Genomic DNA, 27,558 nt, shown 5'->3' on the forward strand with positions numbered 1-27,558 from the left:
CCCCCTGCTACCCTATTCTCACCTGACCATAGCCCACCTGTAACCCACAAAGACAAGTCCCGCACACCTTGCTGGCCCAGAGCCTCCAAATGAGTTGTGTTACATTCCGTGATGTAAGTGAACCCACTCTCCAAAATCATTCATAGTATGTCCCTCACAAGTGCTTCACTGAACAATGGCTCAGACCTCAGGAGACACCTGCCAGCATCCTCACCTGCCTTCCTACCAGGAGCTCTGGTCAGACAAGCATCTGTGGGAAGGACCGAGTCCACCTGAAGCTCCTGTCACTGTCCCTGGCCACCATGGGATGAAGGGCGGCCCACTGAGGCCCTGCACTGAGCCTGCTTCCTGAGGTTTTCCTCATGTTCCTTTGAAATGTCTAGGATTGAGAAAATTGGTGTTATAAAAATTAGGGCATATTTCTTTAAAATTCCCAACCATGTAAAACAAAATCCATAAACATGTATAGGTGCCTAAGCAGCGAGCATGCTGGGTAGTTAATCCCATGAACTCAACCCCTGCTTTTGGCAAACAGCTCCTACTGTGCTTGGCCCAGAGCATCAAATGGAACAGCGTTTGTTGAGAGGAGAATCCTGTCAAAGGCCTTGAGTGTGGAGAGAGCACGAAATGACTGAGAAAGCCAAGCACAGGTACCATAGGGTAACAAGGAGGTCCTTCGGGTCAGACGCTGGCCATTGTCTTCTAGCCCATCTCAAAGTATGGACAGCAATGGAAAGTTAACCTCAGAACTTAAGAAACAGATACCTGTAATGCTTTCTATCTGTTGTAACCTTAAGCTATTTGTAAAAATCCTTCCTTCTTAGCCTAGCACAGTGGCTCACACCTGAACTGGCGCTTGGAAGCCAGAGTCAGAAGCTCACCACAAGTTCAAGGGAAGCCTGGCTCCAGAATGAGGCTCTGGCTCAAAATTAAACAGAACAGAAAATAATCCTTTGTTTTTAGCTCCCTCGTCTGCCTGTTAGAGAATCATGAGTTTCTGCAGAGGTGACTGGCGGTATTGGCAGCCACAAAGCTCCACACCACTGTGCTTGATTCAGGGAAGGAACTAATAACCCCACCACTGATAATATCAAAATGTGGAACACTCCTCACGCTTCACATATGATATGTTGTGGATATTTAATATTTATTTATATTATTTTCATAAAAGATTCTATTAAATCTAATTTAAAGGAATTGTGTTATATCTGATACTAGAATACAAATGTAAATACCTTTAATGAAAATTTGCAACTTTTTAATGTTTTAACATAGTTTTTCTATTTGTCTTTCTTTCAGGTACCAGAATTATAAAATAATATATTTTTATTGCTATTGTTTTAGGGTTTATGTGCTAATTTGCCTTGAGTACATTAATACAGTAAAAATATCATTTAAAAAAAAAAAAAACCCTACCCTGCCTGGGCTCGGAGCTCCGTGCTCTCATGGCTCCGTCGGACAGAGAATCCAAACTCCGAGCTTGAAATAAAGGCTCTTCGCTTTTACATACTGGATTCGGTCTCCGTGGTGGTCTTTTGGGGGGTCCCTCCAATCTGGGCATAACAAAACCAGATGTGATGGTGCACACCCATAGCCCTAGCACTTTGGAGGTAAAGACAGAATCAGAAGTTCAAGGTCATCCTTTGCTACATAGCTAGTTGGAAACCAGACTAGAGGACAGGGAAAAGAAGAAAAAAAAAAAGGGGAGGGAGAGAGAGAGAGATCCTCCACAACAAGCACTACTTTTTACTGACACTTTATTATTTTGAAATGGTTTAGAATTCTTCTACCTCACCTTTCGTGGATACTGTGAAAGGAATGAACTCCTGGCAGCGAGGGGGAAATATTAGCCTACAAGGAGTGCTTCTGTCAGGGAAACAGGCAGACCGTGTCCAACCTATTCTAAGTGTCACACATTTTTGAAAAGGTGACCCAATTAGAGCACTAGAAATGTGACACATATTCACAAACCGGGCCAAAGTGGAGCACAGCGGAGAGGAAAAGTTGAAAGAGCAAAATTAACCAGGAGAGACAATGCCCTTAGTAGATTTTTAAAGTAACATTTGAAGCTGGGATTAGCAGGGAAGCATGGCAAGGTGTCCTCAGGCTGAGTTCCGTCATGCTTTCCCATCTCAGGGTGAGTCCCTGCATTTTCCCAGCGAGGACACCAGCGCCTCAGTGTGCTGTTGTGTAAGGAGTCACCTAACAGGGCTGAAAATGTGCCCGATGCTCCTAGGACCCTCTGTCCTCACACTGTACCTCAGCAAAAAAGCATTCAACCGCAAGACTCTTCCAGGGCAACCAGAAGCCCCGACTCTGGGAGGCTCGACATAGCCTGTGACAAAACCCTCTGTTAGTGAGACACTCACTGCCACTTGTGCATGTCTGTTTACACAATCATCACACTTTGTTCATAAACTGCATGTCCAGCTTACCTATGTTTTCTACCACAGGCCTCGGGCCCCCAAGGCAGAGCCCCCCACTCCCAACCCCAGATGGCTGCAGTGTGAAGGGGAGGTACATCCTAAATGACCTCCACACCTGAAGCCTAAACTAGGAAGACAGGCCTCCTGTGAAACCCCAAGAAGGCCTTTACCCTCCGACGGCAGCCTTTTGCTCATTTTGGGCAGCTCACAACCACCTATAAACCCAGCTCCATGGGGGATTTGATGCCTCTGAGGTCTGCTGGCGCCTGCAGTCACAGGGATCTACCCACACCCAAGACACACATATTAAAAATAGAATTAAAATGTTTAAAACAAAGCAAGCCGGGTAATGGTGGCACACGCCTTTAATCCCAGCACTCGGGAGGCAGAGCCAGGCAGATCTCTGTGAATTTGAGGCCAGCCTGGTCCATAGAGCAAGATCCAGGACAGGCACCAAAACTACAGAGAAACCTTCTCTGGAAAAAGCAAAAAAAACAAAAAGGCAAAAAAAAATCTCTTATATGAATTCAAATGACTGCTCTCTGTTTCGGCCCCACAGCATTGAATGAAGAAGTCGCTCACTTTGAAAAGCGAAAGATATTCATTTTGCTGTCGACGGTGATGACATGGGCGAGATCCAAACCTCTGGACCCTGTGAGTGGACTGCCAGCCTTTTCTCACAGTGAGCTGTGTATCCCTACCCTCCTGAACCCCACCCCGTCTCAAGCATTCCAGAGTTCAGCAGCTCTAGCTACATTCTAATAGAGGGGTGTTTCTTATTTTACACACCACCAAGGCCGGGTGATTTGTGCGTGTGTTGTTTTGTTTTCTGAGACAGCACCTGTATACAGTCCAGGCTGGCCTCAAATTCATTATATAGCCAACGATGGCTTTAATTTCAGATCCTTCTACCTCTGTATCCAGAGAGCTGGGACTACAGCATTCGTGGCCATGCCCAGTTTTTATGTGGTACTAAGACTCAAACCTAGGGCTTTGTGTATGCTTGACAAGCAGTCTGCCACCCAGCTACCCCCACCAAGAACTTTAAAATGCTGTCTGGTAGGTAGTACTGCTACCTAGCAATGCTTTGGTCCAGGCCTGACCATATCTATGATAAGGATCCAAGAAGGGTATTACATTGGTTGCTTTTCAAACTGCTCTGACAGAATATCTAACCAAAGCAGGTAGAGGAAGATTTGTTTTGGTATTTTTTTTAAGATTTGTTTATTTATTATGTATACAGAAGAGGGTGTCAGATCTCATTACAGATGATTGTGAGCCACCATGTGGGTGCTGGGAATTGAACTCAGGACCTCTGGAAGAGCATTCAGTGCTCTTAACCTCTGAGCCATCTCTCCAGCCCCCTTGTTTTGTTAGTTTTTAAGACAGGGTTTCTTTGTGTAAAAGCCCTGGAACTTGCTTTGTAGACCAGGCTGGCCTCAAACTCACAGAAATCCGCCTGCCTCTGCCTCCCTAGTGCTGGGATTAAAGGGGTGCGCCACCACTGCCCGGCTATTTGTTTTTTTGAGACAGGGTCTCACTATCTACCCTGGCTGGTTTGGAACTGCTGTGCAGACCAGTCTGGCCTTAAATTTACAGGGGTCTGCTTATGCTTCCCTAGTGCTGAGATTAAGGGTATGCACCACCGTGTCTGGCAGAAGGAGTCGATTTGTTTTGCCTCACTGAAGGGATGTGAACCATCATGGAATAGAAGGTGTGGCAGAGGGAGAGGTGGCTGGTCACATTGTGTCTGCCATCAGGAAGCAGAGAGAGATGCATGCTGGTACTCAGCTCGTTTTCTCTTTTCCATTCAGTGGGGGGGGGGGCATTCTGGTGGTTCTTCCCTCCTCAGGTAGTTCTCTGGAAATACTCTCCCAGGTACGCCCTGGCTCTCCCAGGTGTTTCCAAATATGGTCAGACTGACAGTGCAGATGGACCTTCACAGTTCTTACTGCCCGATGACACTCTAGCCCTCCTGAAGTCACAGCACAGTGCTCCCAAGTGTCTGTGTGACATGAGTGTGAGCAAGGCCCCCTGAGAGCCCAGCTCAGCAAGCCAATTATGGTGACACACATGCCCATTAGTGACAGTTACTACATCGTGACCAAATGTGTGACTTCTCCCAACACTGCCGCTTCTCGGTTGTCACTTGCGGCCGTTCCAGAGCCTTTGTGCCCTGTGACAGCCTCTCCCTCAGTGAAGAATCACACTAGCACCTCTTCAAGGGACATCAGTCGGTGTGAATAGTCCCAGCCCAATCTGAAGAGATGATGATGTCATGGAGGTGGAGACATCCCACTCACCCCCACCCCCACCCCGGGAAAAGACCACAGACACAATCCAGATTACCATCAGTGTATTGATACCACTTGTAGGACAGCAATCTCCGAGCCAAACTAGAGACTGCCGCGTCTCTGAGGGAGGTGAGGGAAGGATTTTTAAAGGCAAAAGCCACAATAGAACCTTGATTATCTGCACAATCAAGCCAAGGCCGTTCTGCTCTGCCAAGGTCAGGTAGTCCAGGCGACCTCAAAATAGTCTTTGATTGTCTGCATAAGCAGGTTATGGATGCAAAGAGAAAAAAAGAAAGTTACTCATATCATAGCAAGAGTGGATGGTCAGGGCTGCATATTTCAGGGTTGGGGATTTCCTTTTCAGCTAATACACTGTCCTCAATGCTTCTGTTTGTGTCCTCTGAGAAACTCTTTCTTTAATGAACCTCAACAGGGAACCCCATCTTCCAGGTGTCATTTGATGGCTCTGTTGGGACTCTCCAAGATTTCCAGCAATAATTCTTTCCTTCCCTTTAATGCCATGAATAGCAGAGAAAATAAACCCATTTCTGCACCCCAGGGCAGGCAAACTGTAAGCCTCACAGTTGTCTGAAACAGAGGAGGAAAATGGTGAAGAAAAGGAACAAAGCCAGGCTGCTTGAGATGAGGTAGCATGGAGGGCAGCCGCCTGGTGGCAGGCACCAAGTGAGGAGGAGGAGGAGAGCTTGGAAGATCAGTATGGAAGCCTAAGTGTTGACTAGGGAGCTAAGAAAGCATCCCTAGGTTCTGGCCAGCGTCTCAAAGAAGAGAAGAAGAAGAATTAGCAGGCATACTCAGCCAAACCTCAGGGTGGCCTGGGCTCATGGGGATTTCACTGGAGAGTGAGGACTCAAAAGAAAAGCACGTTATCTTAAGGTGAAGGTGCCTTCCTTGGGCTGTCCCCTAGCCAAGTCCTTGACCTGCCCCATTGCATTAATCCTTAAGAGAGGAAACAAAGATTTGTCTCCACCTAGTGGTAGACTCTATTCATTACATTATGAGTTCCTTCCAATTAGCGGCCCATGCAGCCTTGTTAAAACGTAATTCAGATCTTGCTGCTGGCCTGCTGTATGTTCACACTCACATGTGAATATTTGCACACATTGTGGATGTATACACACACACAGACACACAGCTCCACCCCTTCCAATGACCTATAACTGTCAGGATCATCTACATTCCTCAACATGGCCCACAGCCCCGACCATCTGGCTCCTGCCTTCATCATCTTCTTCCTGTTCCCACCTTGGCTCCAGTCACGTGGAGCAGGATCCCATGTAGCCCAGCGTGGCTCAAACTCACTCTGCAGCCAAAGATGACTCTGAATTCCTGATTCTCCTGCCACTGCCTCTCTAGTACGGGGATTTCCACACCTGGCCCTTTTCTTCCATGTTTGTAATTCACTCCAAATACAGAGCCAGCCGAATAGATTGCAACATGACTTTATGCCCTTAACTGCATCCTGTACTTTCCCCACAGAGTCCATTTTAAAGTTGAGAGCGTATCCTCCCCTCTGCTGGGAACTCTGTGAGAATCTCTTCTTAACTGAACAAATTTGCAGATGTGTTTACTGGCATAGAAAACATCATTCGTGGGCTCAGGAGATGGCTCAGCTGTTAAATGCCTGAACAGCGGAAGATACCCACACATGTTAACCTGAATGCCTGCCAACACACCACACACACACACACACACACACACAGACCACCTTGCTGTTTATATTTAATAGTTTTCTGTATTACGATAATAGGTTTCCCCGCTGATGCAGTAAGCCATATCACGCTGAATTGAAAAAGAACAGGTTTACTTGAGCAAAGCAACTCCCAGGTGAGTCCTCCAGTGCCAGAGATCAGGGCTGGAGAAGTCATACACCCAGACTAAAGCAGGGAGGTTATATAGCAGGTAAGCAAGGGATGATGATGTGTCCGCCACAAGCTGGGTTTGTGCACAAGCATGCTCAAAAACTGAATGCTTTAGGTTGCTGTGGATATCACTCTGTATAAATAAAACACTGATTGGCCAGTAGCCAGATAGAAAGTATAGGCGGGACTAACAGAGGAGAAAAAAAAAAAGGAGAGGAAGGCAGGGGGAGGAGACACCAGCTACCCTTCAGGGAACATCATGTAGCAGCAACAGGTAAAGCCACGGAATACGTGACAACATATAGATTAACAGAAATAGGCTGAGTATAAGAGTAAGAGCTAGATAATGGTAGGCCTGAACTAATGGCCGAGCAGTTTAAATAATATAAGAGTCGATGTGTTTATTTTATAAGTGGCTCCGGGACTGGTAGGGATTGGCGGGAGTTGGAGAGAAATTCTCCAACTACATTAAGTGGGGACTTGGGCTGCTGGCATCTTTAGGGCAGGAGCTGCCGCTACCGCCAAGAATGCAGACTGGGCTTTTTGGCACCTTTTCTTTGTTGGAGATGCTCTGAGAGGGCGGGGTTTGGAAAGAGAAAGATGGGGCTTCTCAGACCCTGCAGGAGTGAGCTGGAGGTTCCAGTTGAACAATGTTTACATACCACATAACTCTTATATTGTTAATTTTTATTTATTTGGTTTTTTTAGAATATGGAAATTTATATGTGTGTTGGCATATTTAGTTTTGATATTTAGAGACAGAGTACTCCTCTGTGTATTTGTGTCCATCCTGGAACTCACTCTATAGACCAGGCTGGCTTCAGACTCAGAGATCCACTTGCCTCTGCTTCTCGAGGGCTGGGAGTAAAAGCAGTCACCACTATGCCTGCTGTGGGCTTTTGTTTGTTTGTTTGTTTTTAAATTCCTGAATGTCCTTGGTCACTGGACATGTCAGCCTCCATCGACTGTACCATATATGTATTTTTTTTTTCACATTTTGAGATTAGGACTCATTATATAGCCCAGGTTAGCCTGGAACTCACAGAGATCTGTCTGCCTCTGTCTCCTGAGTGCTGAGAATGAAGGCGTGCGCCACCACTCCCTGCCCATGTTCTCTGGTAATAATTCATTTCTTGTCCTGAATTAGCACCTTTCTTAGTTTACAGGCACAGCATAGTTTAGAGGTTTCATACACTCTGGTTACTGCAGCCACAGAAGGAAAGGGCTTCCACAGAAGGTTTAAGGCTTCCAGGAACCAGGTTAGTAACTATAAATTCAAAGTGGTAGTGTTGCATTTGTTAGTGTAAGCTGGGCATGGTGGTCCATGCCTGTAATCCCAGGACTGAGGAAGTGGAGGTGTTAAACCTGAAAATTCGAGGAGAAAGATGAAATCTACAATTGTCCAGTTGAGGTAAGCTTATTGAATATTGGCCAGAAAGATGGACACAGATCAGGTTCATACCCTGGACTCCCAGAGAACGGTATTGAATTATTTTAGTCAGGTTCTCTTAAAGGCCCAACCCACAAGGCTTCCCTTCAAGGTCTTTGCTTCCTATTGTCATCCAATCAGGGGCAAGCATACATCCTGTCTAGTACCTCCCACCTACACGTGATCAAGCCCATCCTGTGCAGTTGGGGCAACCAACCTTGTTTATTGAAATGAACACATGTGACCTGTTAAAGTACATGAACAATAGCCCCCAACACTCCAGGAAGTTATCTGTTCTTGGGCAAGCAAGGCTTACAGGTTACCTTTAGCTCTTTTTTTTTTTTTTTTTTTTTTTTTTTTTTTTTTTTTTGGTTTTTTTGAGACAGGGTTTCTCTGTGACTTTGAAGCCTGTCCTGGAACTCGCTTTGTAGACCAGGCTGGCCTCCAACTCACAGAGATCTGCCTGCCTCTGCCTCCAGAGTGCTGGGATTAAAGGCGTGCGCCACCACCGCCCAGCAACTTTAGCTCTTATTAGAGGCAGGAGGATCAGAAGTTCAGGGTAAACTCCCTTTGGGTACTTATCGAATGCAAAGCCAGCCTGGGCAACCTGAGACCCTATGTCAAAAAACAAACGAAAGGCCTCCATTTTGTTAGTATCCACAGCCTTGTGGTTTACAGCTAGCTGTCTTGCTAACATTCAATATGCTGCTGTAACCAACAGGAAGACTGATTTCTGGGTAATGCCCCAAAGCTAGATCACATCTGTTACCAGAGCCTACTGCCATGCCCATGATTTCCTTTGGTGTCTGCAGTTAAACCTGAACCATCAAAAAGGACCCCCACAGGTCTTGTTTTCATTTGTTTTGAGGTCACATCAAGGTGACTTTCCTGCTCATCCCAAAGCACAACCCAGGCAAGATGAGCAAGACCCACCCCACACAGGACTGGAGGCCCAGAACTGTGTATTTTAAAGACTATTTTTTGTTTGTTTCAGTTGGCACATCATAATTGCATGTGTCCGTGGAGTACATTTTTGATGAGTTTTACAGAGTCCTTGGTATGTCCCAAACAGAAAGCATTTATCACTTTCTTTCTTTCTTTTTTTTTTTTAAGTTTTTTTTTTTTAAGATTTATTTATTCATTATGTGTAGAGTGTTCTGCCTACATGCATGCTTGCAGGCCAGAAGAGGGCACTAGATCTCATTACGGATGGTTGTGAGCCACCGTGTGGTTGCTAGGAATTGAATTCAGGACCTCTGGAAGAACAACCAGTGCTCTTAACTGTTGAGCCATCTCTCCAGCCCCCATTTATCACTTTCTTATGTGGGAGCTCTCAGTGTCCTCTGTACAAGCTATCTGGAGATTTGGGTTTTATTCTTGGGAACCTGTAGTCAGAAGGTTCTCCAGTCTCACCCGGCCCTGCGGTCCCGCAGCCACTTATAAAATAATCACTCAGAGGCTTATTATTTACAAACTGTATGATCTATGACAGGCCTCTTGCTAGCTAGCACTCTATTAATCCATGTTTTGTCTTGTGTTCCGTGGCTTACCAGTTTGCTGGCATGTTGTTCCTTGGGCAGCAGGCTGGCATCTCCTCTGCCTCTCCTTTTCTTCCCTGTCTCTCTCCTCAACTTCCTGCCTGGCTATAACCTGATTCTCCATAGGCCAGAGCAGCTTCTTTATTGACCAATCATAGCAACATATTCACAGCATCCAGCAGGACATCCCACAGCAGGAACCAGATAGTGCTGAGCATCTATTAAACAGCAAAGCATCCTTTGGCTCTAGAGCACTAGATTTGCGCCTTGTGTCTCCCTTAGGACGACACTGAGGTTCCCTTCACAGAAGAGGATTACCGGAGAAGAAAGCATCACCCTAACTTCCTGGACCACATCAATGCTGAAAAGATGGTTCTCAAATTTGGAAAAACTGTAAGTCTGGACACATAGAACACTGTGGGGTAGGAAGGGTTCTTTGTGAGGGGGTGTACCTGGGCAACTTTCTCCTCTGCATACTCAGCCTTCATCCCTTTCCAGGGCTGTTTTGCATGGCCAGAACACCTCACAACACTGTAAACACCATGGTTTAGTTCCTCATACATCCCCATGGGTCTTGGCTTCTGGTTCAGCAATGCATTCCATCCTTAGAGATTCTCTGGCCCAGCTTGAGATTCAGCCAATTGACCTGAAGGCCCTGGGTTGGGCCCAGCTAAACTCAGACTCTCTCCCACCAAGGGATCTGGGCAAATAACTCATTTGGAATAGCAAGAAAGGGACCACACATTCTTGGTTCCTAGAATCAGTCCCAATGTTTTTCTTCAAATAGCCCTGAAAAATGCAATATTAACCCCTCTTAAAAATAAAGAGATGGGGGGGGCTGGGGATTTAGCTCAGTGGTAGAGTGCTTGCCTAGCAAGCGCAAGGCCCTGGGTTCGGTCCTCAGCTCCAGAAAAAAAAGAAAGAAAATAAAGAGATGGGGTTGAGGATTTAGCTCAGTGGTAGAATGCTTGCCTAGCAAGCACAAGGCCCTGGGTTTGGTCCTCAGCTCAAAAAAAATAAATAAATAAAAAATAAAGAGACAGCCGGGCGGTGGTGGTGCACACCTTTAATCCCAGCACTCGGGAGGCAGAGCCAGGCGGATCTCTGTGAGTTCGAGGCCAGCCTGGACTACCAAGTGAGTCCCAGGAAAGGCGCAAAGCTACACAGAGAAACCCTGTCTCAAAAAAACAAACAAACAAACAAAAAAAAAAGAAAGAAAGAAAGAAAGAAAAAAATAAAGAGACAAGATGGGCGGTGGTGGCACACAGCTTTAATCCCAGCACTCGGGAGGCAGAGCCAGGCAGATCTCTGTGAGTTTGAGGCCAACCTGGTTTACAGAGTGAGTTCCAGGACAGCCAGGGCTACATAGTGAGACTCTCATGTGTCCTCTTTAGAATTCTGTGAGGTGGGTGCTGCTGTTATCCTGTTATCATCCCCATTTAATTTACACGGATTCCCAAACCCAAGGTTCCAAAGAGATGAGCGATGACAGCTCTGAAGTGCCACCTTGTGGTGGTATAAGATAAAACAACCAAGGATTTCCAATGTCCAGTTCTGTCCCTGAAGAATCCCATTGATTTGAGGAATGTGGAATAAACACCATGAGTATGAGGTAGTTAGAAAAACAACAAGCTGGGTGGTGGTGGCGCATGCCTTTAATCCCAGCACTCAGGAGGCAGAGTCAGACGGATCTCTGTGAGTTTGAGGCCAGCCTGGTCTCCAAAGCGAGTTCCAGGAAAGGCACAAAGCTACACAGAGAAACCCTGTCTCGAAAAACCAAAAAAAAAAAAAGAAAGAAAGAAAGAAAAAAGAAAAGAAAGGAAGGAAGGAAGGAAGGAAGAAAGAAAGGAAAAAAGAAAGAAAGACAACAGACAGCTGGGGTGGTGGCTCACACTTGCAATTCCAGCACCCAGGAGGCTGAGGCAGGAGGATGGTGCATGTAAGACTAGTCTGAGCTACACAGTGAAACCTCCTACTCAAAATCAAACAAGCCCAAAGTGGCCAGCGACACGTGGTTTTAACCCCAGCACTTGAGAAGCAAAGACAGGTGGAATTCTTTGAGTTTGGTCTCCATAGCAAGTTCCAGGCCAGCGAGGAACACACAGTGGGACCCAGTCTCAAGACAACACCAAACAGAATGGAAAAGGATTAGAAATCCTAGTTCAGCTTTGGTGGCAGGAGGGATGCTGGGGTCTGGGCCAGGTCCTCACACATGCTAGGCAGTGCTCTATCAGTGAGACATATCCTCAGGATATAAAAGGAGTATATTAGGTATCTAAATGCCTCCCAGCTCCAAATTCTGTTATTTTGTTAAAACTTTAATCCTGTCAATCACTCACATGTCTCATTCACTAAATGAGAATGTCTAATCACACACACACACACACACACACACACACACACACAAATAAGTGCCTGGTAGTCTAAAGGGGAGCGATAGTGTCTTTTTCACACCCTTGCTTAATGATATTTGTTTATCTATTTTATTTTTTGATTTTTTTCAAGACAGAGTTTCTCTGTGTAGCCTTGGCTGTCCTGGAACTCACTTTGTAGATGAGGCTGGCCTCAAATTCACAGAGATCTGCTTGCCTTTGCCTCCCAAGTGCTGGAATTAAAAGCGTGGGCTACTACCTTCTGCCTTCTTTCAGGTTTTTTGAGACAGGATCTTACCCTGTAGCCCAGGCTGGCCTGGAACATTCAAGGTAGACCTTAAACTTGTGACTGTCCTCTGCTTCCCAAGTAAATTCTGGGATTACAGTCATAAACTGTGTCCAACAAGGATGGTGACTGCTTCTTCTTTTCTCTTCCTCCTCCACCACGTCCTCTTTCTTTTCCTCCTCTTCCTCCCCCTCCATTTTTTTTATGTGTGCACATATATGGGGTGAGTGTGCACTTGTGTGAGTGTGCACTTGTGTGAGTGCATGTGGAGGCCCGAGTTTGATGAAAGAAGTCATCCTTGATTGCTCCTTCGTCACTGAGGCAGGGTCTCTCAACCAAACCCAGAGCTCGCCAGTAGGACTAACCTCGCTAGCTGGCTGCTCTAGGGATGGATCCCCTGTCTCCACCTTCAGAGGAAGGTGGAATTGAAGCCGGGCCACCACACCCATGGAGCATTTATGTGGGTTCTGGAAATCCCGGCTCTGGTCCTCATGCTTGGCTAACAAGAGTTTAACCACAGAGCCTCCTCCCCAGTCCTGGATGGTTTAGAAAGTAACTGGAACAATTCTTCCTTGACTCTCGGGTGAGTGAGCAGAGCATTTCCCAACTCTGTCGCCCTCCCCACCCCAGGCTTGAGATGTTTGTCCTCTGTTTCATGCCCTGTACTGATTCTCCCCCGTCCGCTCCCATGCCTCGGTGGTACCACTTCTTTACACTCCACAGGTCTCTAGTTTCTGCCTGGAAAGCCTCTGTGTGTCCATCTAGGAGAGGCTGGGCAGGTCTGCAGGATGACCTCTGGGAAGTCTTCTGGAGTCACGCTACCTGCTGTGGTCATGAGAAGCCAGAGAACTGAGCCTCCATGCTTCCTTTATCTGCTGGGCCACGTACAGAGGAATGTGGGTCAACTACACTTGGGTCAGCCAGCATTGCTTTGCTGCAACAACATGCCCAGGATTATAAGCTTGTAAAGAGGAAAACTCCATTGTCTCTCACTGTTCAGAGGTTCCAGTCCGTGACCCACGGACCCCGCTGCACTGAGCCTTTAGCGGCATGATGCCGTAGGATGTCTCAGTGGGAGCAAGTAGCAAAAGAGGCTTGTTCACATCATGGCCGAGTATGAAAGAGAGAAAGGGAGAGAGACCAGGCCTCCTCCAATACTCCCATCAAGGGCAAGTCTTCAGTGACCTCAGACCTGCTACTGTCCCCCTCCTTGTTAAGTCTCCAGCATCTCCCCTTAGTTCCACCCTGGTACTGCTGTGGGATATCTTTCTGTATGCTGTGAATATGCGTGGCTCCCATTGGATAATAAATAAAGCTATTTTGGCCTATGGCAAGAAAGCTTACAGCCAGGCAGGAAATCCAAGCAGAGATACAGAGAAGGGTGGAGTCAAGGGAGACACCAGCCCACCGCCAAAGGATCAAAAGATGCCAGCAGACCAGTAATGCCATGGCCACATGGCAACATATAGATTAATAGGAATGAGTTAACTTAAGATGAAAGAGCTAGCTAGCAAGAGGCTGAAGCCATAGGTTATAAAGTTTGTAATCAACATAAGCCTCTGAGTGATTATTTTATAAACGGCTGCGGGGCTATGGAACTGCGGGACTGAGAAACATTCTAGTTACATGGTACCAAGCCTTAGAAGGACGTTTTGGAACTATCCCACAGCACAGTGACACAAGTCCTCCTCAGAAATCTCACTTGGTGGGCTGTCGAGATGGCTCAGCAGGAAAAAGCGCTTCTGTGCATCCTTGACAACCTGAGTTTGGTCCTGGCACTCATGTGGAAAGCGGGTTGTGGTGGTGCCTGTGTGTAACTCTAGCACTCTGACTGTGAGGCAAGAGGAAAGACAAGAGAATCTCCTGGGACTTCAGGCCAGCTAGCTTGGAGTGTGAGCCAGCCAGCCTGGAGTGTGAACCAGCCAACCTGGAGTGTGAACCAGCTAGCCTGGAGTGTGAACCAGCCAACCTGGAGTATGAACCAGCTAGCCTGGAGTGTGAGCCAGCCAACCTGGAGTGTGAGCCAGCCAACCTGGAGTATGAACCAGCCAACCTGGAATATGAACCAGCCAGCCTGGAGTATGAACCAGCTAGCCTGGAGTGTGAGCCAGCCAACCTAGAGTATGAACCAGCCAACCTGGAGTATGCACCAGCTAGCCTGGAGTATGAACCAGCCAACCTGGAGTATGAACCAGCCAGCCTGGAGTGTGAGCCAGCCAACCTGGAGTGTGAACCAGCTAGCCTGGAGTATGAACCAGCTAGCCTGGAGTGTGAGCCAGCCAACCTGGAGTATGAACCAGCCAACCTGGAGTATGAACCAGCTAGCCTGGAGTGTGAACCAGCCAACCTGGAGTGTGAACCAGCCAACCTGGAGTATGAACCAGCCAACCTGGAGTATGAACCAGCTAGCCTGGAGTGTAAGCCAGCCAACCTGGAGTATGAACCAGCCAACCTGGAGTATGAACCAGCCAACCTGGAGTATGAACCAGCTAGCCTGGAGTGTAAGCCAGCCAACCTGGAGTGTGAGCCAGCCAACCTGGAGTACGAACCAGCTAGCCTGGAGTGTGAACCAGCCAACCTGGAGTGTGAGCCAGCCAACCTGGAGTGTGAACCAGCCAACCTGGAGTATGAACCAGCCAACCTGGAGTATGAACCAGCCAACCTGGAGTGTGAACCAGCCAACCTGGAGTGTGAACCAGCCAACCTGGAGTGTGAACCAGCCAACCTGGAGTATGAACCAGCCAGCCTGGAGTGTAAGCCAGCCAACCTGGAGTGTGAGCCAGCCAACCTGGAGTATGAACCAGCTAGCCTGGAGTGTGAACCAGCCAGCCTGGAGTGTGAGCCAGCCAACCTGGAGTATGAACCAGCCAGCCTGGAGTATGAACCAGCCAGCCTGGAGTGTGAGCCAGCCAACCTGGAGTGTGAGCCAGCCAACCTGGAGTATGAACCAGCCAGCCTGGAGTGTGAACCAGCCAACCTGGAGTGTGAGCCAGCCAACCTGGAGTATGAACCAGCCAACCTGGAGTATGAACCAGCCAACCTGGAGTATGAACCAGCTAGCCTGGAATGTGAGCCAGCCAACCTGGAGTATGAACCAGCCAACCTGGAGTATGCACCAGCTAGCCTGGAGTATGAACCAGCCAACCTGGAGTATGAACCAGCTAGCCTGGAGTGTGAGCCAGCCAACCTGGAGTATGAGTCAGGTGAAAACCAACTTCAGAAAGCTAACCTCTGATACCACATGTGTGCTGAGGTGTATGGGTGCCCACTGGTGGGGCATTTGCCGCATATACACAAGGGGCCTGTGTTGTAACTCAGCACAACAACAGTAACAACAATAAAACAGTGTCCCACCTCCCCACCTCACTGTTGATGGAGTGCTGGAAGAAAGCACTCCCTCCCTGCCTCCCCCCCGACACACACACCCGCATACACATGTACGTGTGTATGCAAGTGCACATGGACATACACGGATCTCCCTTGAGTGAGAATAAGTTCCCAATATGATTGAGCAAAGAGTTTAGAAATTCTGCTCTAAGCTGGGGCATCCTGGACAGTCTGTAAGAAAAAGTTTCAGTGGGGGTCAGGGTTTGAAGACTGAGCACTTGTTAGGGTTCTTGATATCCCGGGGTCCATCCCCAGCGCTGTAAAGCAATATGTTAGGGAACTAAAAGAAACCTTTAGAAGTCACTGACTGTATCTTTTGTACTTGGACTTCAAGTCAGCAATCTAGGAAAACAAACAAACAAAGAACATCCCAACCGTTCATTGCACAAGGCTCTCTGGGCTTTGAAACTTTTGTTTTGGATTGTTTTTCAGTCTCTTGAGACACCCAGGCTGGTCTGTCCACTGCATGGGGCCAAGTGATCCTCCCACCTGGGCCTCCAGAGCAGCTGGGACTTCAGGCACATTCCACCAAGGGGAGCTTGGTGGCAACTAAGTATCATCAATGCCTGAGTGACTGCTGTGGGCAAAGTGAAGCGTCCATGTCAACCTAAAGCCTTGTATGTGTTATGCCCAGATCACAGGGACCCCCAAAAGACCACCACGGAGACAGAATTCCGCAAGTAAAAGCAAAGAGCCTTTTTATTTCAAGCTCCAGAGCTTGGTCCCTCTGTCCGTCTGACACAGGGGTGAGAGCAGAGAGCCCTGAGCTCAGGTGGGGCAGGGTTTTTTTTTTAATCATAGCAGAGGTTGGGGTGAGGGGATTTCCAGGGTCCAGGGCCCTGATTGGCTGACAATTGTCTGGGGTTATTTGTATAACAAAAAATAGGTGTGTGCTAGACTCAAGGGCATCTGGCCACCTTATCTAATGGTTAGAATGTTTGGGTACTTCCTCATCCCTGGTGGATCCCTGGGTGGTATCAGCTTAAGGCTTTTCCTGGATCTGGGTGTTGCCTGCAGTAAGCCTGCCACAGAAGCTGTGTCTAGGCCCCTAAGCCTGTCATGGCTGCTGTGTGGCCAAGTTATTTTGGGGCCCCTCCACAGTATGGAGATCTAGTAAAGAGCCTGGGCCATGTGCTCGCCTTACATGTACAAAGCCTTCAGTTTGATCCACAACACCACAGGGACTAGGCGTGGTGGTACACACTTGTAATCCCAGCACTCAAGAGTAGAGGTCATCTTCAGCTACATAAAGAGTTCAAGGCCAACCTGGGCTACTTGAGACCCTGTCTGAAAACAAAACAAACAATATCCCCACCTGGTCCTGAGCTTCACAGTGACACAACTGCTCTGATAAATAACCGAAGATCCTTCTAGAAGGACCTGTTTTCATAGCTTCCTTTCCTCTTGGTGCTAGTATGGCATTCATAGATGTTATTGTTGGTTAAACAGCGCGCTGCGTGTGGCTGGCCACTGCCCGCAGCAGCCATGCTGGCGGCGGAGGAGAGTGCTGATCAGAAGAATCACAGGCCGCCGGGCGGGTGGTGGCGCACACCTTTAATCCCAGCACTCGGGAGGCAGAGGCAGGCAGATCTCTGTGAGTTCGAAGTCAGCCTGGTCTACAAAGCGAGTTCCAGGAAAGGCGCAAAGCTACACAGAGAAACCCTGTCTTGAAAAACCAAAAAAAAAAAAAAAAAAAAAAAAAGAATCACAGGCCATGGTTACCTTTTTAGAGCTTTATTGGGGAGGCGGGGGAGAGGAAGAGAGAGAGAGGACAGATGGAAGGAGAGAGCGGAAAGAGGGGGGCGCACAGAAGGCCCACCTGCTTTTCAGGATGGTGACGTAATTAAGGACAGAATCCTTACAGTTATTCTCACAAATAACAACTTTGATTCAGTTTAGTTACTCGTTCGCATCAAATTCCAGTGGTGGTTGGGAACATTTCTGCATTGTATGGAGTTGTGGGTTCCCCTGTAGGAACCCTGGTTCTGTCTTAAGCAGAACCTGTGGAGCCCAGAAGACTTGACAGAAGGAGCCGTAACAGTGTCTGGTTTAGTTACTAAGTCTAGTTCTAGTTCAAGATGACTAATGGTATTATCAACTCTGTCTTTTTTTTTTTTTTTTTTAATCCATTTTAGGGCAAAAAGTTTGCAACTTACGTAGTTGCTTCAGGACTTCAGTATGGAGTGGAAGGAGGGATCCTACACGCCTTCTTTAAGGTCTGGCTTTTCAATGACTATGAGAACTCTTTGTTGTTGTTGTTGTTGTTATTCATTTAATTTCACTTTCAAGTTAACTTACAAGGTAGCAGTTTCCTCACCCCATATCCTTGCCCTCATCCTCACTTAAGACCTAAGACTCTGTGGGTTCTTTGTGGTTGTCGTTTGATTTATTATTATTATACGTGTGTGTGTGTGTGTGTGTGTGTGTGTGTGTGTGTACCGTGTGTGTGTACGTGTCTGTGTGTGTGTGTGTGTGTGTACCATGTGTGTGTGTGTGTGTGTGTGTGTGTACCATGTGTGTTGGGGCCTGCGCATGCCGCAGCTCCAGTGTGGGGGTCAGAGGACGGCTTTGTGGAGTGTATGTGCCACAAGTGTTTACCTGCTGAGTCATCTCATCAGCCACTGTGTGTATCTCAGACAGTGTTGTTCAAGGCAGGTGTGCTGAGAGGACTCAGCAGGCAGGAGGATTGAGAGTTCGAGGCCAGCCTAGGATATAATGTAAAACCCTGTCACAGGAGAGAAGAGAGGAGAGAAGGGGAGGGGAGGAGAAGAAAGGGGAGGAGAGGAAAGGGGTGGGTTCAATTCCCAGTGTGTGGTGGAAGGAGAGAACCAATTCCCACAGATTAGCCTGACTTTCCACACTAGTACTTTGGCACACATGGTTGTTTTTTTTTTTCTCTCTCTCTCTCTCTCTCACACACAATAAAAAAAAAAAATTAAATGTAAGGAGAAAGTTCATAAGCAGATCTGGCTGTCTTCACAAATTTGTTTTATTGAGATAAAAGGCGAAAAAGTTAAAAACCAGTCAAGGAGGAGATGCAGCCTGGATCTCTGCTATGGTCTTGGAGGCAGTCAGCATAAGGAATGCATCTAAACCATGGGCCTGGCTACCTCACCTGGAGAGGCCACATGGACAAGGGAAGAGGATTGGGAATGGGGTCTGAGGACACAGGGAGATGGGAGAGAAGACCCAGGAGGGAAATGGGAAAAGATTGTACACGGTGAAGATCCATCCAGAAATAAGAGTTTGCTGTTAGCTCACGTATTTCAGATCATTAAGATGAGGCCTAACAGTTGACAAGCAGATTCTTATGGGGCCAGGAGGACAAAAGTTTGAGAAAGAGAGATCCAAGAGGGACAGCCAGAGGCCGGCCATGGTGGCCCTTCTGGAGCCCTCTGACTGAGGTGGATTTGGGCTGTGAGGGAGAAACATGCCAGGGCAAACGCTCTCTGCTTGTCTCTCTTTCAGATGGCTTGGCTGGGCGAGATTCCTGCGCTCCCTGTTTTTGGAGATGGATCCAATGTCATTCCAGCCATTCATATTCTTGATCTAGCAGGGTAAGAGGTCTCCCGGAAGTGTGACTGTCCTGGGTGATTAATATGTGTAATTAATCTTCAAAGTCATAGTGCCCAGACTCTCACATATATCGTTGAATTCATGCCTCACGGGCCCCATGCAGAAGGCACTTAGCACCGCCATTTTGTGCCGGATGAGACATTGCCCACCCAAAGTCTCCACACTTCTGATCACACTCATAGCTTCATCTCTTAGGGACTCCTTCAGCAGAAAAACAGCTCTGGAAAAAAAAAAAAAGGGTTTGGGGTGCACATTCTGAGTGACCCATTTCTTCTTCCTTTGTCTCAGACAAGATAGGTGTCAATGTCATGCCGACTACCAATGTTCCAGAAACTAGTGAGCCAGCTGTAAGCCTGAAACCCTCTGTAGCTCATCCTCCTGCCTCAGCCTCCCCACTGTGAGGAATTCAAATGGAATACAAACCTAACAAGGAAATAAGAAAACAGTCTATCCTAAGGCCATGGCCTGTGAACACAGATTCCAGTTCCTCAAGTGAAGGGTTGGGCAAGGAAAGAAGTCACATGGGTTTTCATAGCCTCAGAACAAAGGAAATCATAAATCAGCATATTCAATAAGTACACTCTTCCTGAATTAAAGAGGTGACAGGAATATTTAAAAAAAAAATCTTTCCTATAGTGAGTTATCTTAGTTACCTTTGTTGTAGGGTTGGAGATTAGAGATCAGTCGAGCCTAATGACGCATTCCATTCCAGGAGGCTTACCTAATAGACACGAGAATCTTACCATACAGAGGTGAAAAGTGAATGGTTGTTTCTCTCCCAAGAGCCTGAAGAAACTTTAGCTCTGGATGTGCAACATTCCAACCCATGTCAGGCCTCACATGGTGCTTTCTGCCCAGCGGGGACAAGTCCACAGGCTTTTCACAATGAGGGGGTCTCTTCTGAGCCCTTCAGCCTCACACTTGACCTGAATTTCCCACACCCCACAAGGCTTCCAGCCCAGCCCGGGTAATAGTGATCCAAGCAACAGGGTGGGTGGGTGGTTCACTGCTCTTGGAGTACCAGCCTTGTGTTTCCAACAGCCAGGGTGCTGCTCTGCCCTATGGGCTGGTCTCCCAAGGGGCTGGTTCCAGGGTCCCAGATTTTTCCTCTCTCGTGGGTGGAAATCATTCTGGACACACAGACTGAACTTCAGGGGCACAGCTCTGTGTGGGTCCCTCTACGCCCTGAACTGAAGTGATTTCTATTATTATTCTGAAAGCAGGGTCCCTGAAATGGTATAAATTCCAGACTTCGAATCACACACATCATGCCCATCTGGCAGTACATGCGTGTGACCCCAGGAGGAAGAGTTCAAGACCAGCCTGAGATACATAGCGAGTTCCAGGCTAACCTGGGATAGACAGCAATATCTTCTTATCCCCCATCCTAAAAAACAAAAACCTAGATTTGCCCCAGACAACATTAACTTGAAGAAAGAAATGGTCAAATGTGCCTTCTCATCACAGAACTTTTCATTATGTCACCAGGTTTTTTGTTGTTGTTGTTTTGTTTTGTTGGTTTTTTTTGAGACAGGGTTTCTCTATGTAGCTTTGGAGTGTCCCAGAACTCTGTAGCTCAGGCTTGAACTCACAGAGATCCACCTGTATCTGCCTCCTGAGTGCTGGGATTAAAGGCATGTACCACCACGCCCAGTTAAAATCTTACTTATAAACAGATAAGTTACAGGATGGTTTTTCTTCCCTTTTTTTGGCACTATGGAAGGACTTTGGGCCCTTTTCAGTAACATTGTCTTTCTTCCTGCATATTTCTTTGAAGACTGTGGATTATGTAGCAGAGGAAGGATAGCTAGAAGCTAGAATCCTCTGAGATGTTAATATAAAATAGGTGTGAAATGAACATTCATTATTATTGCTTTTTTTGTTTCGTTTTGTTTTTTGAGACAGGGTTTCTCTGTGTAGCCTTGGCTGTCCTAGAACTTACTCTGTAGACCAGGCTGACCTCAAACTCACTGAGATCTGCCAGCCTCTGCCTCCCAAGTGCTGGGATTAAAGGCAAGTGCCACCACCGCCCGACTATTATTGCTTCTTTTTTCATTTCCAGTGCCAGGGGTAGAACCCAGGACCAGGCATGGGCTAGACATGCCCTCTACTGTGAGCTAAATGAGCAGTTAGAGGTGCACACTTGAATTTCCTTTTCCTGAAGAGGAAGCTAACGGTAGGTGAGGCTAGAACCAACAGGCCACTGCAGTAGACTTCTAATCCCTGTTGTTTCTAGAAATCCATAGATCTGCTCAGACCCCTGCTCTGCCTCTCATTATCAAATGAGGACAGTCCCAGCAGCGGTCCGACAGGGCTGTTGTGAGGATTCCATGGCACCCACCTGTGAAGCCCTTGGCAAAACAAAGTCCAGTAGCAGCCAGAAGCACTGTCAGTCACTGATTCAGATCACCTCTGCATGACTTCAGCTCAGATCACCTCCGCATGACTTCACCTCCGCATGACTTCACCTCTGCATGACTTCACCTCTGCATGACTTCACCTCAGCATGCTTCCTTATGACAGCTGCCATATCTTGAATCTGTATCTCACTTTGCAGATCACTGACCCCAAACAGTTGTGAGACTCGCGTGAGCCACTGGGCAGACAAGCCTCCCTGATGAGAGTCACAGTCAGGTCTTCATAGAGTTGGGGTGGTATACTTAAAGAGACCAGGTTGTACCTGGGTTTGTGGTCCTGTAATGCCAGTTACCTGGGAGGCTAGGGCATGAGGATCAAACATTCAGGGCCTTCCTGAGCTATATAGCAAGTATAAGGCTAGCCTGGGGAATTTAGTGAGATTCTGTCTCAAAATAAATAAAATATAGAAAAGAAGAGGGCCGTGGATATAGTGGATCAGTGGTAGCATGCCTCCCAGCATGTGCAAGACCTTGAGCTCAACCCCTAGTGTAATAAATAAATAAATAATATAAAAAATGAAGCAAAGAAATAGAAAAATATGCAAGAAAGGAAACAGGTTCGCGTCAAATGTATCTGTCTGCAGATCTGGCTCTGTCCTAGGAATTATTTAGTCTGGGAAATGTTGCCTAACTTCTTAACCCTCCCTTCTTCTGTAGACTGCAGATACCGGTCCTGCCTCTGATCTTGGTGAACATTAAGTGAGGCTGCTTATCAAAGTACCAAACACCTGCCTGGCCTACGGGGTTGAGTTCCGTTTATCTCATTGTCTTTCCTGACTGATTATTGTGCCCGTTGCTCTACAGAGTGATACAGAATGTCATAGACCACACGCCGAAGCTTCACTACCTGGTGGCTGTGGACGAGTCTGTCCACACCCTGGAAGACATTGTCAAGGTACAGTGGTCTGTGTCCTCATACCCCTGTGACCTAGCTTAAATAGCTCTACCCCGTAAATGACAGTTACTGACTTCCTTGTGCTAACAGTCCTTGGGAACACATAAACCTCAAACTGACTATCTGAGGGGGCTGGAGAGTTGGCTCAGGGGTTAAGAGCATTGGCTGTTCTTCCAGAGGAACCTGGTTCAATTCCCAGCACCCACAGCTCACAGCTGTCTGTAACTCCAGTTCCTGGGGATCTGACACCCTCATACGGACATACATTAAATGAATAAATCTTTTTAAAAATTTGGTGATCTGTAGCTTCAGCCTAAGTGTTGGGAAATTACTACCCAAATGACCTTTGTCCAGTATGTGCACATGAGAGCAAGAAAGACCACCACTGGGTCCAGGATGAGGGAACAGAGATCATCATAGGTACACAAACGACATCCTGGAATCTGTGGACACTTGGCCTGCAGGACTGATAGAGACCAGATCACCAAACCAGCACTTCAAGGCTCTCTAGACAAAGGTCCAGCCGCTCTAAATAGCACAGCAGCTTCATAGCTTAGCTGGCTGAGCTGCTGTGGCCTCCTTTGACCTTTGCTCGGCTTCTCTGTACTCACCAGTAAGATTCAGATCCAGGATCTTCCTCTGCGGCCTTCCTGCCTTCTTCTCATGTCCCTTTCAGATCGAGTGTCCCCAACCCCCCTGTAAAAATATTGTTACATTATTTATTATACATCAAGGCCTTGATCCCAGGAATTGGGCTTAGGTTGTCAGGCTTGGTGGCAAGTTCATTAACTAACCCCGAGTTGCCTCTCCTCCATGTACCTTCGCTTGTGTGGGTTGCTGTAACAAAATATACATACTAGCAAACTAGAGCTGGGCATGGTGATGCACACCTTTAATTCCAGCACTCAGGGGGCAGAGGTAGATGGATCTCTGTGAGTTCATGCTAGCCTGGTCTACAAAATGAGTTCCAGGATAGCCAAGGTTGTTACCCTGTCTCAGAAAAACAATACACACACACACACACACACACACACAAACTAGGCAGGTCAGAAACCATGGGAATATATTGCTCATGATTCTGGAGGCTACAAAGTTCAGGGTCAAGTGTTGGCAGATTTGGTGGCTGGTGAAGGCCTCCTAGACTGCATACCTGTGTGCACTTCACATAGTAGAAAGAGACAGAGAGGGTGGTGGTGGTGGCGGCGGCGGCTTGGCGGTGGCACACGCCTTTAATCCAAGCATTCGGGAGGCAGAGCCAGGCGGATCTCTGTGAGTTTGAGGCCAGCCTGGGCTACAGAGTGAGATCCAGGACAGGCACCAAAGCTACACAGAGAAACCCTGTCTCAAAAAACCAAAACAAAAAAAAGAGACAGGGAATTCTCCCAAGATCTTTTATGGGAGCACTCCTTTCCACTCCCTTCCTTCCCCATCATGATCTGGCACCTCCCCTCAGCTCCTCACACCATCACCTTGAGGGTTAAGATTTCAATATGTGAATGGGGAGGGGAGGGGAGGGCAAGGGAGGGGAGGGGAGGGCAAGGGAGAGAAGGGGAGGGAAGGGGAGAGCACATTCAGACTGCCTAAAGGTAAAATTACTGGCAAATTTGTTGATAGAACTAATGTGGCTTTTATTCTTAATTCATGAATTTGGGCAATGAGAGCCCCACTGAGCAAAGGCAGAATAGTAGGATTTGAAAGTCGTCACCCCTCACACACATACATCCTTTTACCCACCCGCACACAGAACAATAGAAAAAAAGCTGTCTGGGTAAAGGGGTCACCTAAGACCATTGGAAAACACATATATTTACATTATGATTTGTAATAGTAGCAAAATTAGAGTTATGAAATAGCAATGAAAATAATCTTATGCCTAGGGCTCATCACAACATGAGGAACTGTATCAAAGGGTCACAGTATTAGGAAGTTGAGAACCACTGCTCTAAGGGTTAAAACAAAAGGAATTTCCAGTTTGGGGGAGGAAAAAAAAAGGTCTGCTGTGGGATATGTCCTTCGGGGATGTGCACAGCATCCTTTGGTTTTATTTGCTTATGTGACCCTTAGCTTGAGTGACTCCATCTTGTTCTGGTCTGTTGGGGCTAGCGCGGGAGCTCAGTCTAAAACACTGGACCCATCAAGTGTGTAGTAGACAGTAGCACAGACTCCCTTTGCTGGACTGCAGACACCCACAGGACAGTGGTCTGTGCACAAGTCTGTCTCCTTTCTGGAACTCGATGGGCCCCGATGGCAGAGACCAAGCCTTGCTCATCTTTGCTTCCCGGTATTTTCAGAACCCATCAGTGAGTGGATGCTCTGTGGACTATTTTGAAAATGCCTCTTAGTATGTGTTCTTGGTAATGTTCACATTCACTTGAGAAGTTTTATGTAAAACCTTGTAAGCAAACCAAATAATACCTCTGTTTCTCCCTAACAGTGCATCAGCAAAAATACTGGCCCTGGAAAAATCCAGAAAGTACCCAGAGAAAATGCTTTTCTAACAAAGGACTTGACAGTCAGTATTTTTTAAAAAAATTATTTTTTTTTTCAAAAATTGTCTTTCTAAATAATATTGAAGGAGCAGAATGGGGTGGCTGGGGGTTGTGAATTAGAGAAACTGTTTCCCTCTATACTTAATTTTTGGGGGCTTAACCATGAGGTGGCATTATTCAAAAAAGTAGATGCTAGCTGGTATGACAATGAGTGCTTGTAATCTCCACACTCAAGAAGTAGAGACAGATGGATCAAGAGTTCAAAGGCATATTGTTAGTTCTAGGCCAGCCTGGGCTATGTGAGACCCTGTCTCAAGCAAACAAACAAAATAAAGAAAAAACATATACATTAAACAATAAAATGTTTTGAAGGGCTAGGGCCAGGCTTGATGGGCACATACCTGTAACCCCAACTACTAGGGAGGCTGAGGCAGGAGGATCTGAGTCCATGGCCAGCCTGGGCTACAGAATGAGCTCAATGTTAGCCTGCACAACTAAGTGAAACCCTTAATCAAAATAACAAGCAGAAAGAAGGCTAGGAAATTAACTCAGCGGAGTGCTGCCTCTCATGTGTGAGGCATTGGCAGAAACACCACACAACAGAGTGGAAGTCTCAGAAGGCTAAGGGCAGAGCTGAGTTGTGAAGTGCTTCCTTAGTATAAGCAAGGCCCCTGGATTCCCTTGCCAGCATTGAGGGTGGGGTGGGGGCAAGGATAGACATGGTAGCATATAACTGTGATTCTAGACTTGGGGATTGAAAACAGAAGAATCAAGAGTTATCCTTGGCTACATAGTGACTTCAAGGCTAACTTGGGCTAGTGAGTCCCTGTCTTAGGATAGAAAGGAGAAATGAATAAGTGGAAAGGGAAGGGGAGAGAACTGGAAGAGAATCTTAGCTTGGACTTCCAGGGTCTTCCTATTCTTGAGCTGTTTGTCCAACCAAAAGAAAAGCTGCCTGCTCTAAAGGACAGATTTGAAGAGCCTTTTTTTTTTTGTTTGTTTGTTTTTGTTTTTGTTTTTTGAGACAGGGTTTTTCTGTGTAGCTTTGTGCCTCTCCTGGATCTCACTCTGTAGACCAGGCTGGCCTGGAAGTCACAAAGATCCGCCTGCCTCTGCCTCCCAAGTGCTGGAATTAAAGGCGTGTGCCACCACTGCCCAGCTTGAAAACCTTTAAAAATGCCTCAGGGCAGCTGGGTGGTACTGGCACACACCTTTAATCCCAGCACTCAGAAGGCAGAGGCAGGAGGATCCCTGTGAGTCTGAGGCCAGCCTGATCTACAAAGCAAGTTCCAGGATAGCCAGAGCTACACAGAGAAACCTTGTCTCAAAAACAAACAAACAAGGGAGGGGGGTGAGAGGGGGAGAACAGGGGAATCTGTGGCTATTATGTGGAACTGAATGGTGTTGTAAAATAAAATAATAATAATAATAATAATAATAATAATAATAATAATAATAAAAACAAACAAATCCTCAAGGTTGAGGCTGGAGTTCATTGGTAAAAGAGTATAGGTAAGGTCCTGTCTCCCCCCATTCCCCCTCATTCCCACCACCACCACCCCTCAGCCCCGGGACAATGACATGGGCATAAATAAACAGCAGGTGTTCTGTTAAACCCTTAGTGCCAATTGACTCTCCTGTTCAGTGAATGGACGCTGGCTTTCCTTAACTTAGCGATTTTCGTCTGATGGTAACAAAGCAAACCTCTGCTTTCCCTAACCCTCAGCAACAGCATCTGGACCACTTACTGGTCAACCTGAGGATGGAGGCGCTGTTTGTGAAGGAGAATTTCAACATCCGCTGGGTTGCCCAATCAGGATTTGTGGAGAACATCAGCAGCATCCTCAAAGAGTACAAGCAAAGCCAAGGATTATTGGTAACCATGACCACTTCCTGTTTTAGATTTCTGATATAAGCAAAGTGAATGGACCTCACCACTGGGACCTCTGTACCCAAAGGAGTGTTTGCATTTTAAAACTTCCACACAGCTTGTTCATATTCAACACGTCCCTCTAGTCTGCTATAATCTGCATGTGTATTGCATTAAAACTTGTGAGCCAACCTAGCAGGGGGGACCCTAGGACTGGTTTTACCCAATCACTGGGCAAGCTTTAGTGAAACATTTCACTATTAGGTTAAAAAACAAACAAAACAAAACAAACAAAAAACAAACTTGTGAGCCAAACTTAAAACAATTTAAAGTGAATATCAATAATAACAAGCTGGTCATATAAACAAATGAGTAGGTTGTTACTCTGTTTTAGTCCTGGATAAGGTCAACCTGCCCCAGGAAGAAGGATTCACTCTTGGTATATTGGCAAAAAGAGGCACACCAATTGATAGCTGGCTCCAGGTGCTGGTGACTACACCAAGCCCATCTAGTGGTCCAGCGTTGCCCCTCACCCTGCCTCCGTCACTGTTCAACATCTTGCTGCTTAGCTATCATCCCTCACCACAAGGGACCAGTCACTTAACTCTCTGCACTCAGATCCACTCTTGTGTTCATGCTTATCCCTTCACGGGTGTCCTTGACCATCACAGGGTAGCTGCAAAGTTCTGGGTGAAATTC

General features: G+C 46.9%; 1 protein-coding gene across 1 annotated transcript in view; it reads left to right on the plus strand.

The window, feature by feature from the left end:
- The window catches only part of Ak7 (adenylate kinase 7), an 82,758-nt gene that overhangs the window by 14,814 nt on the left and 40,386 nt on the right, over window positions 1-27,558 (plus strand). The window contains exons 4-10 of the mRNA XM_028882080.2: window positions 2,986-3,080; window positions 9,850-9,960; window positions 17,748-17,828; window positions 19,081-19,169; window positions 22,410-22,500; window positions 24,935-25,012; window positions 26,716-26,865. Of these exons, the coding sequence (XP_028737913.1) occupies window positions 2,986-3,080; window positions 9,850-9,960; window positions 17,748-17,828; window positions 19,081-19,169; window positions 22,410-22,500; window positions 24,935-25,012; window positions 26,716-26,865 (695 nt within the window). The remainder of the gene's footprint in view (window positions 1-2,985; window positions 3,081-9,849; window positions 9,961-17,747; window positions 17,829-19,080; window positions 19,170-22,409; window positions 22,501-24,934; window positions 25,013-26,715; window positions 26,866-27,558) is intronic.

Source organism: Peromyscus leucopus, chromosome 14 (assembly GCF_004664715.2).
Source record: "Peromyscus leucopus breed LL Stock chromosome 14, UCI_PerLeu_2.1, whole genome shotgun sequence".
In the NCBI taxonomy this organism is placed as follows: domain Eukaryota; kingdom Metazoa; phylum Chordata; class Mammalia; order Rodentia; family Cricetidae; genus Peromyscus; species Peromyscus leucopus.